This window comes from Salminus brasiliensis, chromosome 9 (assembly GCF_030463535.1).
Source record: "Salminus brasiliensis chromosome 9, fSalBra1.hap2, whole genome shotgun sequence".
NCBI lineage: Eukaryota > Metazoa > Chordata > Actinopteri > Characiformes > Bryconidae > Salminus > Salminus brasiliensis.
The window spans coordinates 40423126-40437413 of NC_132886.1; the positions used below are offsets into that span (position 1 = coordinate 40423126).

The 14288-nt window shown below is 45.1% G+C and overlaps 1 protein-coding gene across 2 annotated transcripts in view; it reads right to left on the reverse strand.

Moving 5' to 3' along the window:
• dpp6b (dipeptidyl-peptidase 6b) overlaps positions 1–14288 on the reverse strand; it is a 148252-nt gene that overhangs the window by 22215 nt on the left and 111749 nt on the right. For both annotated transcript variants that reach the window (XM_072688447.1, XM_072688448.1), the window contains exons 18-25: positions 13112–13210; positions 12938–13007; positions 10532–10726; positions 9783–9837; positions 7664–7781; positions 6987–7045; positions 6801–6873; positions 6628–6701 (exon numbers count right to left, since the gene is read on the reverse strand). In XM_072688447.1, the coding sequence (XP_072544548.1) occupies positions 6628–6701; positions 6801–6873; positions 6987–7045; positions 7664–7781; positions 9783–9837; positions 10532–10726; positions 12938–13007; positions 13112–13210 (743 nt within the window). The remainder of the gene's footprint in view (positions 1–6627; positions 6702–6800; positions 6874–6986; positions 7046–7663; positions 7782–9782; positions 9838–10531; positions 10727–12937; positions 13008–13111; positions 13211–14288) is intronic.

The following is a 14288-nucleotide window of genomic DNA, read 5'->3' on the forward strand; positions in this document are numbered from 1 at the left end:
TCTCTCTTTCTCAAAGGATGTTTAAATACATACAAGTATGCTAAGTGCTCTGAGCCCTATGTGGTCTAGTGGCATAAGTCGCTTGTGCTGTGAGCTGAAGGTTGCAGGTACAAATTGCACATCATGAAGTCTGACTTTATTGTGCTGTTTTCTCTCTCAAAGTATGTTTAAATACATACAAGTATGGCATGAGCTTTGAGTCTTGGGTGGCCTAGTGGGTTAAGGTCTGGTGTTGTGATCTGAGGGTTGTAGGTTCAAACCCCAGGGTGTGCTGCAGTGGTGGTGTGGTTTTTCTTAGCTTTGCTCTCTCAAAGTTAAATCTCAAAGTTCAAATACCCATACAAGTAGGTTGTGCGCTGTGAGTCCTGAATGGTGCAATGGGATAAAACACTTGTGCTGTGAGCTGAAGGTTGGAGGTTCAAATCACAGGGTGTGCTTTAGCACCTGTATTATGTTTTTAATTTGCTGTGCTCTCTCAAAGTCTGTTCAAATACCCATACAAGTATGTGGTGTGCTAAGAGTGCTGGGTGGTGCAGTGGGCTAAGGCACTAGTGCTGTTAGCAGAAGGTTGTGGGTTTGAGTCCTGGTTAAGGTGGGTGGGGTGTTATTTTATTAAAATGTTTCTTAAAGTCTGTAAAGAATATGTATGTGACTGTTTAATTAACTTAGTAAGGTTAGACATGATTACACAGTTTCTCAAGGTCAGGTGTGTACCTTGGGGAGCTGTGTAATCATGTCTAACTTTGCTGTTGGTTGGACAATCAGGTCACTTACGTGTAGCTTACCTGGCATGTGATGCCCCTCCCCCTGTGGTGCCATCCCACCTCTCTGCCAGGGTTGCTCTCTAGCTGCTGCTACTGATGGCATGCAGTCTGACCCAGGCCTCCCATCCTGCCTCCTTTTGTGGGGAGCACAGCTGGATAAAACCAGACAGCAGCTGCCAAACAGCATGCCCTGGGGTTTGAACCCACAACTGTCACACCACAGCTACAGTGCCTTGTTCCACTGCACCACCCAGGGGCCCTTTTATATGTCACACTTGTATGTATTTGAACAGACTTTAAGAGAGAGCACAGCTGACTAAAATTTTACTCCAACTGCCGAAGGCAAGCTGCATGTCAAGAGATTTGAACCCACAATCTTCAGACCACACCTGAAGTGCCTTAGTCCACTGGTCCACAGAAGGACAATGTTGCTTGGCGTACTTGTATGTATTTGAACAGGCTCTAAGAGAGCGCACAGCTGACTAAAATTCTATTCCAACTGCCGAAGGCAAGCTGCACGCCATGGGATTTGAACCCACAACCCTCAGACCACAGCTAAAGTGCCTTAGTCCACTGGACCACAGAAGGACGGTGACGTTTGGCGTACTTGTATGTATTTGAACAGACTTTAAGAGAGCGCACAGCTGACTAAAAGTCTACTCCAAGTGCTGAAAGCAAGAGGCTTTCCACAGGATTTGAACCCACAATCTTCAGAACACAGCAGAAGTGCCTTAGCCCACTGCACCACACAGGAACAGCGCTGCATGGCGTATTTGTATGTATTTGAACAGGCTTTAATAGAGCGCACAGCTGACTAAAAGTCTACTCCAAGTGCTGAAAGCAAGAGGCTTTCCACAGGATTTGAACCCACAATCTTCAGAACACAGCAGAAGTGCCTTAGCCCACTGCACCACACAGGAACAGCGCTGCATGGCGTATTTGTATGTATTTGAACAGGCTTTAATAGAGCGCACAGCTGACTAAAATTCTACTCCAACTGCCGAAGGCAAGCTGCATGTGAAGAGATTTGAACCCACAATCTTCAGACCACAGCTGAAGTGCCTTAGTCCACTGGTCCACAGATGGACAATGTTGCTTGGCGTAATTGTATGTATTTGAACAGACTTTAAGAGAGCGCACAGCTGACTAAAATTAGACTCCAACTGCATGCCACGGGATTTTAACCCACACTCTTCAGACCACAGCAAAAGTGTTTTAGTCCACTGGACCACACAGGGATAACAGAGCTTGGTGTATTTGTAAGTATTTGAACAGGCTTTAAGAGAGCACACAGCTGACTAAAGTTAGACTCCAACTGCTGAAGGGAAGCAGCATGGGAGGGGATTTGAACCCACAATCTCCAGATCAAAGCAGACGGGTCTTAGCCTACTGCACCACACGGGGACATTGATGCTTGGTGTATTTGTATGTATTTGAACAGACTTTAGGAGAGAGCACAGCTGACTAAAATTAGACTCCAATTGCTGAAGGTAAGCAGCATGCCAAGTGACTTGAACCCACAATCTTCAGACCACAGCTGAAGTGTCTTAGTCCACTGGACCACAGAAGGACAGCGTTGCTTGTATGTATTTGAACAGACTTTAAGAGAGCGCACAGCTGACTAAAAGTCTGGGGAGAGAGGAAGAGTATGAAGTATGAAGCACAGGAGGAGCAATGGGTGGTCCACAGGAATAAGGCACAGTTACTGTTACCTGAAGATTGTGGGTTCAAATCCCAGGGCATGCTGTTTGGTAGCTGCAGCCTGACTTTTAGTGAGCTGTGCTCTCTCTCTCTCAAAGTCTGTTCAAATGCACACATGTGTGCCTTGCAACATGAGTCCTGTGTGGTCCAGTGAAATAGAGTGTGGCTACTGTAATCTAAAGGGTGCTGGTTTGTATCCTGGGTCAGACTGGTCTGTCAAGATTTTATCTCTCTGTCTCTCAAAGTCTGTTCAAATGCATACAAGTTTGTCACACATTGTGACTCCTGTGTGGTCCAGTGGAGTAAAACGTTGCTGTTATGATCTGCAAATTGTGGGTTCAGTTCCTATAGCATGCTCTTTGCTTCAGTCTGATTTTAGCTAGCGGTTATTGCTCTCCATCTCTTAAAGTATGTTCAAGTACATACAAGTGAATGACAAGAGGAGCCATGGGTGGTGCAGTGGAAAAAGGTGCTGCTGCTGCTGTAGCCATAGAGACAGTGCCTTATTCCCCTGCACCACCCAGGCAGCTTATTGCATGTCACACTTGTATGTATTTGTATAGACTGTAGGAGCGAGCACAGCTGACTAAAATCAGACTTCAACTGCTGCAGACAAGCAGCACATCCTGGGATTTAAACCCACAATCCTCTGAGCACAGCAGAAGCACCTTAGTCCACTGGACCACACTGGGACAGTACTAGACTGTGTACTTGTATTTTAACAGACTTTAAGAGAGAGCACAGCTGACTAAAGTGAAACTCCAAATGCCTGTTTTGGGATTTGAACCCACAAACCACATACCATAGCAACAGTACCTCAGTCCAGTGGACTACTTGGAGCCAAGCTTACACTGCCAACTTGAATGTATTTTAACTGACTTTAAGAGAGAGCACAGCCAGCTAAAATCAGAGTCCAACTGCATTCTCTGGGATTCAAACCCACAGTTCCTCAGATCAGAGAAACAGACCCTTAGTCCACCGGACTACTCGAAACTCTTCTACTGGAGAAAACGTGTATGTGTTTGAACAGACTTTATGAGTGCTAACAGCTGACTAAAATCAAACCAGAACTGCTAAAGGTAAGCAGCAAGTCCTAGGATATGAACTCACAACCCTCAGATGACAGTGGCAGCGTCTTAGCCCACTGTACCACACACAGACTTGCATACTTTAATTTTAACAGACTTTAAGAGAGAGCACAGCTAGCTAAAATCAGACCACAACATCATGCTCTGGGATTTGAACTCACAGTCCTCAATTGATAGTGGCAGAGAGGTAGTCCACTGGACCACCCAGCACCCTGATTTCACAGTCCTGAATACATAGTCTATAATGTATTTTAATAAACACTGAGAGCAACAGAGAGCTAATGTCACACTGATAGAGAGGGAGGGGGGGGAGAGCGAGCTTCTCCAAAATAAAAGCCCCTGTCACCATCCTGCATCTACCCATATTGTGGCCTGGATTCAAACCAGCAATCTTCTGGTCATAACAACAGCTCTTTAGGACTGGACCACTCCCATATACTCCCTGGTCCCATATAACCTCCCTCCTATATACTTTACTATACAGTGAGTCCAAGAAGTATTTGATCCCTTGCTGATTTTCTTCGTTGGCCCACTAATAAAGACATGATCATTCTATACTTTTAATGGTAGATGTATTCTTACATGGAGAGACAGAATATTAAAAAGAAAATCCAGAAAATAAATCTAAGGAATATATATTAATTGATTTGTATTTCATGGAGTGAAATAAGTATTTGATCCCTTAGTATTCATTAGCAGTTCTGGCTTTTACAGACCAGTTAGACACTCCCAATCAACTTGTTACCTGACCTGAAGCCACCTGTTCTCACTAATCACTTGTGTGAAAAACACCTGTCCACAGAATCAGACAGATCACACAGATTTCAAGTCTCCAACATGGGTAAAACCAAAGAGCTGTCACAGGACCTCAGAGTCAGAATTGTTGACCTTCACAAAGCTGGAATGGGCTACAAAAAGATTAGTAAGGTGTTGGATGTGAAAGTAACAACTATTGGTGCAATTATCAGAAAGTTTAAAGAGTATAACACGACAATCAACAGACCTCGGCCCGGTGCTCCAAAGAAGATTTCGCCTCGTGGGGTGGCAATGATGCTGAGAACAGTCAGAAATCGTCCTGCAACCACTCGGCAGGAGTTAGCAAATGACCTGAAGGCAGCTGGGACCACAGTTTGCAAGGAAACAATTGGCAACACTTTGCGCAACAATGGATTCACATCCTGCAGTGCCCGAAAGGTACCCCTGCTGAAGAGAGCACATGTGGAGGCGCGCCTCAAGTATGCCAATGATCATTTGAAAGATGAACCAAGTTATTGGGAGAAGGTTTTGTGGTCAGACGAGACCAAAATTGAACTTTTTGGCCTCAACTCCACCCGCCATGTGTGGAGGAAGAAAAATGCTGCCTATGACCCCAAGAACACTGTGCCCACCGTCAAGCATGGAGGTGGAAGCATAATGTTTTGGGGGTGTTTCTCTGCCAAGGGTACAGGGCTACTTCACCGCATCACTGGGAAGATGGATGGAGCCATGTACCGCACAATCCTGAGGGACAACCTCCTCCCCTCTGCCAGGGATCTGAAAATGGGCCGTGGTTGGGTCTTCCAACATGATAACGACCCTAAACATACAGCAAAGGCAACAAAGGATTGGCTCAAGAAAAATCACATTAAGGTCATGGAGTGGCCCAGCCAGTCGCCAGACCTCAATCCGATCGAAAATCTATGGAGGGAGCTGAAGGTCAGAGTTGCCAAGCCCACCAACCTTCATGATTTAGAGAGGATCTGCAAAGAAGAGTGGGCCAAAATTCCCCCTGGTGTGTGTGCTAAACTTGTGGTTAACTACAACAAACGTCTCACCGCTGTGCTTGCAAACAAAGGCTTTGCCACTAAGTATTGAGTGTGTTTGGCAAGAGGGATCAAATACTTATTTTCCTCATTGAAATACAAATTAATTAAAATATATTCTTTAAAATTATATTCTGGATTTTTGTCTTGATATTCTGTCTCTCCATGTTAGAATATATCTACCATTAAAAGTGCAGAAGGATAGTGTCTTTATTAGTGGGCAAACAAAGAAAATCAGCAAGGGATCAAATACTTCTTGGACTCACTGTATACTCTTAGTTGCACCCATAGCTGTAAATGCCCAAACACAGCAATGCACCTCTAAAACTAAAGCCTCTGCATCTATCACCCCTCTCTGGGCATAAGTGGATTCAAACCAGTGACCATCTGGATCATCAGTGACACTGTTATATTCCACTGGGCCACCTGGGGCCCTAAACACCCTTACTAATAAGGGCGTTCATATACTTTAAGTTGCCGACATCACTATATAAAGGTATATGGGGAATAAAGCGCTGCATGAACGAGAGTGGCCCAGGTGGTCCAGTGGAATAAGGCCCTAACTACCATGACCAGAAGATTGCTGGTTCAAACCCAGTCACTTGCTTGCAGGGTAGGTAGATGGTGCTCTCTGCCCCTAGCACTGCTGTCTGTTGGTCGCTCCAACATGAAGGGAAGCATCAGACAGCAGATAATGGTGACACTGGAGTGCAGAGCACCATCTACCCACCCTGGAGAGTAAGGCTGCTGATGGTTAGTAGCATGACTGGATTCAAACCAGCAATTCTCTGGTCATGGCAACAGTGCCTTATTCCACAAGCCCACCTGGGGTCCCAGATACCTGAAGTTACACCCACGTCTGTAAATGCTCATCCAAAATCAAAGCCTTCCAATGTAGGCAAAAGTGTCATTTCTGTTCCCTTTATTGTCAACACTGTTCCCCATAAATAGTGTTCAGTAGGGGGACAGTGACTATTATAAGGAGCAGAAAAGCTTATGGGGAACTGAACTGAAATTGCCCTTAGTGTTCCAATGTAAGCAATGTTATAGGGACAGGGAGCATTAAACAGACCCTAATTACTAGTAATCTATAGGGTCCAAGGCAGGACAGAGAGTAGGACTGACACTCAGGGATAAACCCAGCATGCTTTCTCTGCCCAAAGAGGGAGTCCAGAAGGGAGGAGCTCAGGTCCACATGAGAACAAAACGTCCAGTCAGGAGTTTTTAAGGGAAACACAGAAAGAAAGCTGCTGCTAATTCTGCAGCTCTTACCTGTAATGTGTAATTAGCCTTCTCGTTTATTAAATGGGTTATATACTTCGCCGTGTGCTGGAAATGGACTTTTTCTGCGGGAAGACGGAGATCAGCAATTAGTCATAACAACAAAGGTTTCCCCACACGCATTAGTGTGTGTTTTCTTGATTTTGCAGTGAAGTCTGAATTACCGTCCGCTGTAGGGTGAATAATTAAGAACTTCTTATCGTCTAGACGCCCTGAGCGCTGGGCTAAATTTGAAACCTGTCCAACACAAAAGGAAAAACAAAAACATTGGTATAGCTTAGGAGGAAATGTGTGTGTGTGTATGTGTGTGTCTATAGATCTGCAGAGTGAAAGAAAAAAAAATAAATTACCTCATACACTCTCTGATTGGATCGAGGTAATCCTAAATAGCGCTCCGAGAACGCTGAGGCTGCAGAAAGAGAAGCACTAATGTCAGCACAGAGTTCAGCAGAGAGAAAGAAAGTGTGAATTCATCCACATAATATCCTCTATATGTCCAAAAGTGTCCAGACCACCCTTCTAATTACTGAGTTTAGATACTTATGCCAACTTCCAACACTATGTCCAAATGTTTGCAGACACCCCTTCTAATGAATGCATTCAGAATCTTTAAGTTGCACCCATTGCTGACCAAGATGCACACACACAGCTTGTCTAGTCTCTGTTCAAAAGTACTGCCACTCTGGAGCAGACAGTACACATGAAGCTATTGGCTCCATGCTGCCTAATGCCAGGCAAGGGCTAGAGGGGTATAAAGCCCCCCAGCGTTGAGCTGTGGAGCAGTGGGACTGCGTACTAATGAGTGATGATGATGATGATGATGGAGCTCCATCTGATCATGCACCATCAGTACCTGACCTCACCAATGCTTCTGCTAGGCTGAATGCAATATAATTCCCCTCATAGCATATTAATATGTTTGCAGAAGAAACGCTGGACAAGCAGCTGTCTACAAACTTCTGGACATACAGTGTATTTGAATCCAGCACAGAGAGTGAGAGGGTGTGGTTTCAGTGGTGATGGTTACCGTATAGGCTGAAATCAGTGATGGGAGAGACGACTGCTCCACATTTGAACCTGACGTTGTATTTGAATGGAGAGTCTTCAGAGCCCAGGAGAAGGCTGGCGACATACCCTCCATACACCTGCAGCACAGCGGTCCACAGACAGGTTAATGATCAGACCAACATCAGATAGACACACAGGTTCTCAAGAACAACAGCTCAGGAGTGTGTGTGTCCTACAGTGATGTTCATCAGCTTGGGTGGATGTGTTTCTCTCTTTAGAGAGATGATTCTGATTCAGACAGTGTGAGACCCACCACCACCACCATCCGTACAGTGGTTAAGAAGGTCGAGGAGTTCAGTAAGTTGAGGTGATGTCATAGGCAACGATCAGCAGATCTAAAACCCCTGTTACTACTGCACTATGGTTAGAGCTTTGGTGGTGGAGCTGCAGGAGGAGAACCTCTCTCCACAACTGCTGTGTAACGCTGCGGAACCCATAGAGTTATATTCTGTAGTCTTAGCCTACCGCCTGAGTCCACTTGCTTCTGTACCTTCAGACGCTGCTTCTAGAGATCTCAGCTTGTCCAGAAATGCATGTGTACAGCTGTCCATCAGAGGGGGACTGGAAACCTAAATCTGTGTTTTCGTTCTAATTAAATGAAATTAAAGTACCCTATCGTCCCTCACGCCCGGTGCCTGTTGCCTCTTACGCTTCACCGCAGAATCCAGTGGCTCTAGTAATTGATAATGTTGGTTCGATGTTGAAGCCCTGCCTGAATGAAAACCTCTCTGTCGCCTGTGTTCCAGGCTGAGAGTTTGTGTCTAATCACCCAAATCCAATCACAGGCCCAGTATTAATGACCTCGAAGACGGCACGAAATTCATGTGCTCGTTATGCTGGAGCACCTGTCAGACCCCAAATAACAAACTGCCTCCTTCCACTGCAGGTTTATTTTAAACCCAGCCTGAGCTCTGGCCTACTTCGGCTGAAATTCTCTGATCTTTAAGAGCGCCAAGTCCAGGCCTGGTTTAATAATTAATTCGGAGGCATTTCTGGACCATAGCAGGGCTCCCAATTTAACAGGAGAAAGGCTTCCTCTCCAGGCAACCTTCTCGAGAAGCGCCCACCCCCTCCCAGAACCACGGAGTGGCTTTTGTCTGTTGATGATTAAAGCATGGAGGAGATGAGCTACAATCATCTCCATTTCCACACAGACCACTTTATCCGCTCATTTTCAAAAGCTCTGCAGCGCTGCTCCCGGTAGGAGGCCTCGGAGGGCTTTTCCTTTCTTCTCTACACCTTCTCCTTTATCCTACACCTCGGAAATGAGCACCACACGGCTCGCCTCCTCCCCGTCTGCAGGTCTGCTCTCAGCTGAGTAGTACCGAGGACGTATCTGCCGAATACAGACTCTAATTCTGACATGAATGGAGTATTTTAGATATCTTTATATCCAAACATTTTCCAACGTACACTGATCTGCCATAACATTAACACCACCTCCACCTTGTCCATTCCATCAGCTCCACTGACCATACAGGACCACAGTGTTTAAACACTCCAGCAGCACTGCTGTATCTGATCCACTCGTACCACCAGCACAACACACACTACTAACACACTCTCCACCATGCTAGTCACTGAAAAGTGCGGAGAACGTCCCACCACTTAAATACTACCTGCTCTGTGGTGGTCAGTCCTGTGGGTTCTTGTTTGGGAGGTGCTGCTATATGGTAAGTGGAGCTAAAAGAATGGACCGTGAGTGTAAAAAACAAGGAGGTGGTGTTAATAAAGTGGCTGGTTTGATGCCCATTACTGTATTACTATATACAAATGTTCTATTGGATGGAAATATCTTCCTCCCTTTAAATTCTCTCATTTTCTACGCTTTTCCATATTGAGAAACCGTTGAGGAATGGGGGAGGGACTGCCCTGAGCTGTATTTCTCCTGCCTTCTCCACCTCCGAGGCCTGTTTCTGCGGACTGGCACAGCTCAAACCTCCCCAGAGACCAAAAGAAGCTATCTGTCTCTGTCTTTTCATAGGTGAGGGTGAACACTGCGTGTGATGTGAGCATGAGGAGCAGCTGTGGTGCAGACGATCCCTCGGTGAGAGGTTGGTTAAGGACAGTGAACTCACCCTCCCGTACACTCCAATCCTGCTCTTGTCCACATACGACTCTTGTGATACGATTCTGTAGGAAAAATAAAAGCACACAGATGTGACCTAACCTTCAGAGCACTTCCTTTGTGTGCACTTCTTTAACCCTTTCTGCAGGACTCAGTAAGAATGATTACTATCAGTAATGATCCAAACTGCTCTGACTGAATCTCAGGAAAACACACAGCGCATCCAACACGAAACCAAAGCCTCACACACACACACACACACACAAGTGGTACATTTGTATTCTGCGGACTGAATGACTACTGGGGGGGGGGGGCTGCAGAAACAGGCTAAAGACACTTGTCCTCTACATAACTTCAAATATATATGGCAACCATTGTTAAATAGTATAAAGTATAAAAATAGTCAATATGCATGCATCATCTGAACGCTATAATAATACAGTCATATTAATATTAATATACATATACAACATATTAGTATATTAATACAGTCGTAATAATAGTCATTCAATTCTTCCCTTCTCATATCTCATATTAGCTCCCATACCCTCCCTCATACCAGTATGCCATCACTATTAAAAAACAGCTGCTCAGTTGCTTGCTCTTACTTATGGCCTGGTAGATGAATAGTTTATAGCCATTATAATTAATAATAAATTAAATTTATTGAACACTAAATTAAATGTTACATCATCGTATTTCTGTTTCCATTTATACTATAAATAACACAATTAAAATAACTGGGACTCCGGCTCTAACCTTAAAGCCTCCAGCTGGTCTAGCTCCTCCATCTGTCCCAGTTTTCTCTTGACCCGATGCAGCAGGTTGGTCCCCTGGAATCCGCTGCCCCGGCCATCGAAGCGCATGACAATGGTGCTGTAGGAGCTGACCAGCACTGTGGCCCAATCCACCTGGAACTGCTCTGTCACCATCTGACCGCCAGGCGTCCCGTCCCTGCCCCACGCACATACACACACAGCAACAGGTTTAACAGAAGATCATAGTTTAAACAGATTTTAGAACCTAGACTGATGTTCCTCCAATCAGAGATGAGCTGCTGGCATAAGTAAACCCAACCCGTCTGTTCCAGGTCAGGCTTGCTGCTGAAGTGGTCAGCTGTAAATTAGTTTTAGTGATGCATAAAGTCAAGGACACTCATGAAAACCTCTGTCTTTAACATACTGAAACTGGAATCTGGGTGTTTGACCTTCATTAGATCAGCACTGAGAGATGGAGGGAATAGAACTAAACACACACAACTTAAACTTTAAAATGATAATTAATAGAAATGTAATTTTCTATTTAACTTAATTTAATTAATATAATATAATAAATAATTTTCTAACATCAGCTGAAGATGATCAGAACATTCTGGAGGAGTCTGGAGTCTTATTTGAACCTCAGACGTTTAGTCTGGTCTGCTCTGGATTGATTGTTGAAGTGATTGGTGAAGAAGATCACCATCATGGCCAGATCCAGATCCAGAGAGCTCTCTGAGACCTTCAGAAAGAAGGTTGGAGATGCAGAGGAGTCTGTAGATGGAAGGGGTTTAAACAGATCTCAGAACAGTTAAGGATCAGCCGCTAAATCATTTACAAGTGGAACAGCTGACCAACATGACCAGGTCATACCGTCCTAGCAAGTTCAGCCCAACAGCAGAACCACAAGATGAGTAATGAAGCCTGCAACAGTCCTAAAATATCCTCACATGACCTACAGTGAACAGCCGAAGAGCCTATTCTGTGAAAGACAGAATTTTCTAGACGTAGGGGTGGAATCCTACTCTGAGCTCACGGGTCAGCATGGCTCTGGGTTCAACATCCTCATGATATTGTGGAAAAAAAATTAAATAAACTGGGAGGAGGGAGGGGGGAGGAGGATGTAGCTACATTAGCCATCACGATTAATTAAACCGGAGCAGGAAACAGTGACTGAGCTCCACATCAGCTCAGCTCCAGCCGAGCACCACTGTAACTGATCATCTCAGCAGCGTTTAGCCCTTGTTCAACCACGGTCACATGGCTGTTGTATTAGTGGTCTGGGATCAGCGTGTAGTCGCTGTGTTTCCAGCGCCTTGTGAAGTCCTTCAGGCCTCGCTGTCACCAAAAAAAGACAGCAGCGTCGGCTCCGGAGTGGAGAGGAGAGGAACAGCTGGGTCTTTCCACTCCTCTGGCCTAATTAGCACAGTGGCGGGGCTGAGACTGAGCAGCGGTTTGTGTGGAGCAAACAAACAGAAACCTCATTAGAGGATTTCAGCATCTTCCTGCTCTCGTACGCAGCGTGTACAGGGATGACAAGTGTGCCTCGCTTGCCCCGACAGCCTCCAAATCTTGTCTGGATGGAATTACAAACCACCAAATGGGTTTTATTTCAAGGAACATCACTGGGGCAACCTATTCTGTGTTTTCCCCCCTTTCCCTTTCTGCACCGGCTGAGGAAACCTCCTGTATCTCCTCTTCAAATCAGTGTTCTTGAACCTCCATCAGTCCTCCCCATGTCAACTTCTAAAACCATTCTCCAGCCTTTAGCCCAGGGGCCTCAAATGTGTCATATACACTATACTATATGACCAAATGTTTGTGGACACCCCTTCTAATAAATGCATTCAGCTACATTAAGTTGCAACCAACATAGATGTGCAAACACACACACACACACACACAGCTTGTCTAGTCCCTGTAGAGAAGTACTGCCAATAGAATAGGACTGTCTGGAGCAGATAAACATCATGACCCTATTGGCACCATGCTGCTTAATGCCAGGCGTGGGCTAGAGGGGTATAAAGCCCCCCAGCATTGAGGAGCTGTGGAGCAGTGGAAGAGCTTTGTTCTCTGGAATGATGATGGTGGAGCTCCATCCAGTACTTTTGGGATGAGTTAGGGAGGTGTAGTGGGAGTGGCACTGGCCCTGCAGGATTGGGTTTTGAGGAACCCTCCTTTAGGCTGTTTGTTTACTGTTCTTTGTAAGACTCAAATATGGAAATGACTATGGAATATGGAAAATCTGCTGTTTGTGTAGGTCTGTGAGGAGATATGGACTGTATGGACTGTGTGTTGATTGCTTTACTGCAGTTTTCTGTTCACCTCTTTGTATTTAAACCAGAACTCTAATGGTTATGCCCTGTTAAAGAGCTGTGTGCTTGGTTTTGCGGTGTGAGGAGCTTACACCAGCAGCAGTAATGGGTAGTGGGCCGTTTCTATGAACCCCGCCGGCTTCAGGATCTGGATGGTCAGCTCTGTGGGGAAGAAAACCCCGGTGAGGACATGAGTGAGTGACTTATCAGGATTTAAAATCAGTAATGATCAGACTGGAGGGTCTGGAGGGGCTGCTGGTACTCACTGTAATCGTCGATAGTGATGTCCCGGTACTCTACTCTGGGCATCTGCATGGAACTGACTGTGCTGTTCAACCAGTCGTTCGTCTCCACGTCCAGCAGCTCTGCACACAGAAGGAAAGGACAGAGCTATGGGTTAGAGAGTCTGTTCACTCATCTGTTCATATACCCATGTATCTGTCTAGCTACCTACATAAATATTGACCAGTCAGGCAGTCACTCTATATCTAGCTGCCTGCCTGTCTATCTATATCTGTCTGTCTATCTATTGACCTGTTCAAACTGTCTAGCTATTTATCTATTGACCTGTGATAGATCAATATTTATCTATTGATCTGTCTAGCTACCTATTGGCATGCCTGTCTAGCTATCTACATATCAATTGAACTATCTATTGACCTATCTGTCTGTCTGTCTATCTATCTATATTCATCTGTTCTATCTTTTTATTGACCTGTCCTATCATATATGTATTGAGTTATCTGTCTGTCTAGCTATCTATCGATCTCTCTGCCTGCCTGTCTAGCTAGCTATTGATCTGTCTGCCTGCCTGCCTGCCTATTAATCGTCCGGTCTGTCTGTCTGTCTGTATTATGGATATTATGAATTATTAGCGTAATAAATACATTCTGGTGAAGCTTGTATTGTCCACTGATGCAGCTGAAGAAAAATATGATTAATCATTAAAAACTACACAAGCTACCAGGATGAACTCAGATAATAATCTGAATATTCTGCTTTAATATGAACAGAAATGAACAGGTCTGTTTTGAGTGAGCTGTTTTCCTTTCACACGCAAACTGCATGATTCTGGGGTTCGTCTTTCAAGCTTTCAGCTGCTGAAAGCTGTGCTGCCAGACTGAGACACACTCGTCTGAATGAGTGTGTGTGTGTGTGTGTATGAGTGAGAGAGTGAATTTGTGCCGACAGGGTGTATTCTCATGCAGTCAGCCTTGAAGTCCTGCCTCCTGTTTTCTCCGGAGGGAGGGATTGTAATCTTGTTGCCCTGACAACCGTATCTCTGTGCTCATGTGTTCATAGACAGGAGGCCGTTTGGAAGAGACACCTGATGACCTTCTACAACCCTTTTACTCCAGCTGACCTCAGGGGCTTAATATGCATTAATGTGTGTTCAGGGATGTTGTGGGCTGACAGTCTTTCTCGGAGTCCTCTCTCTCAATA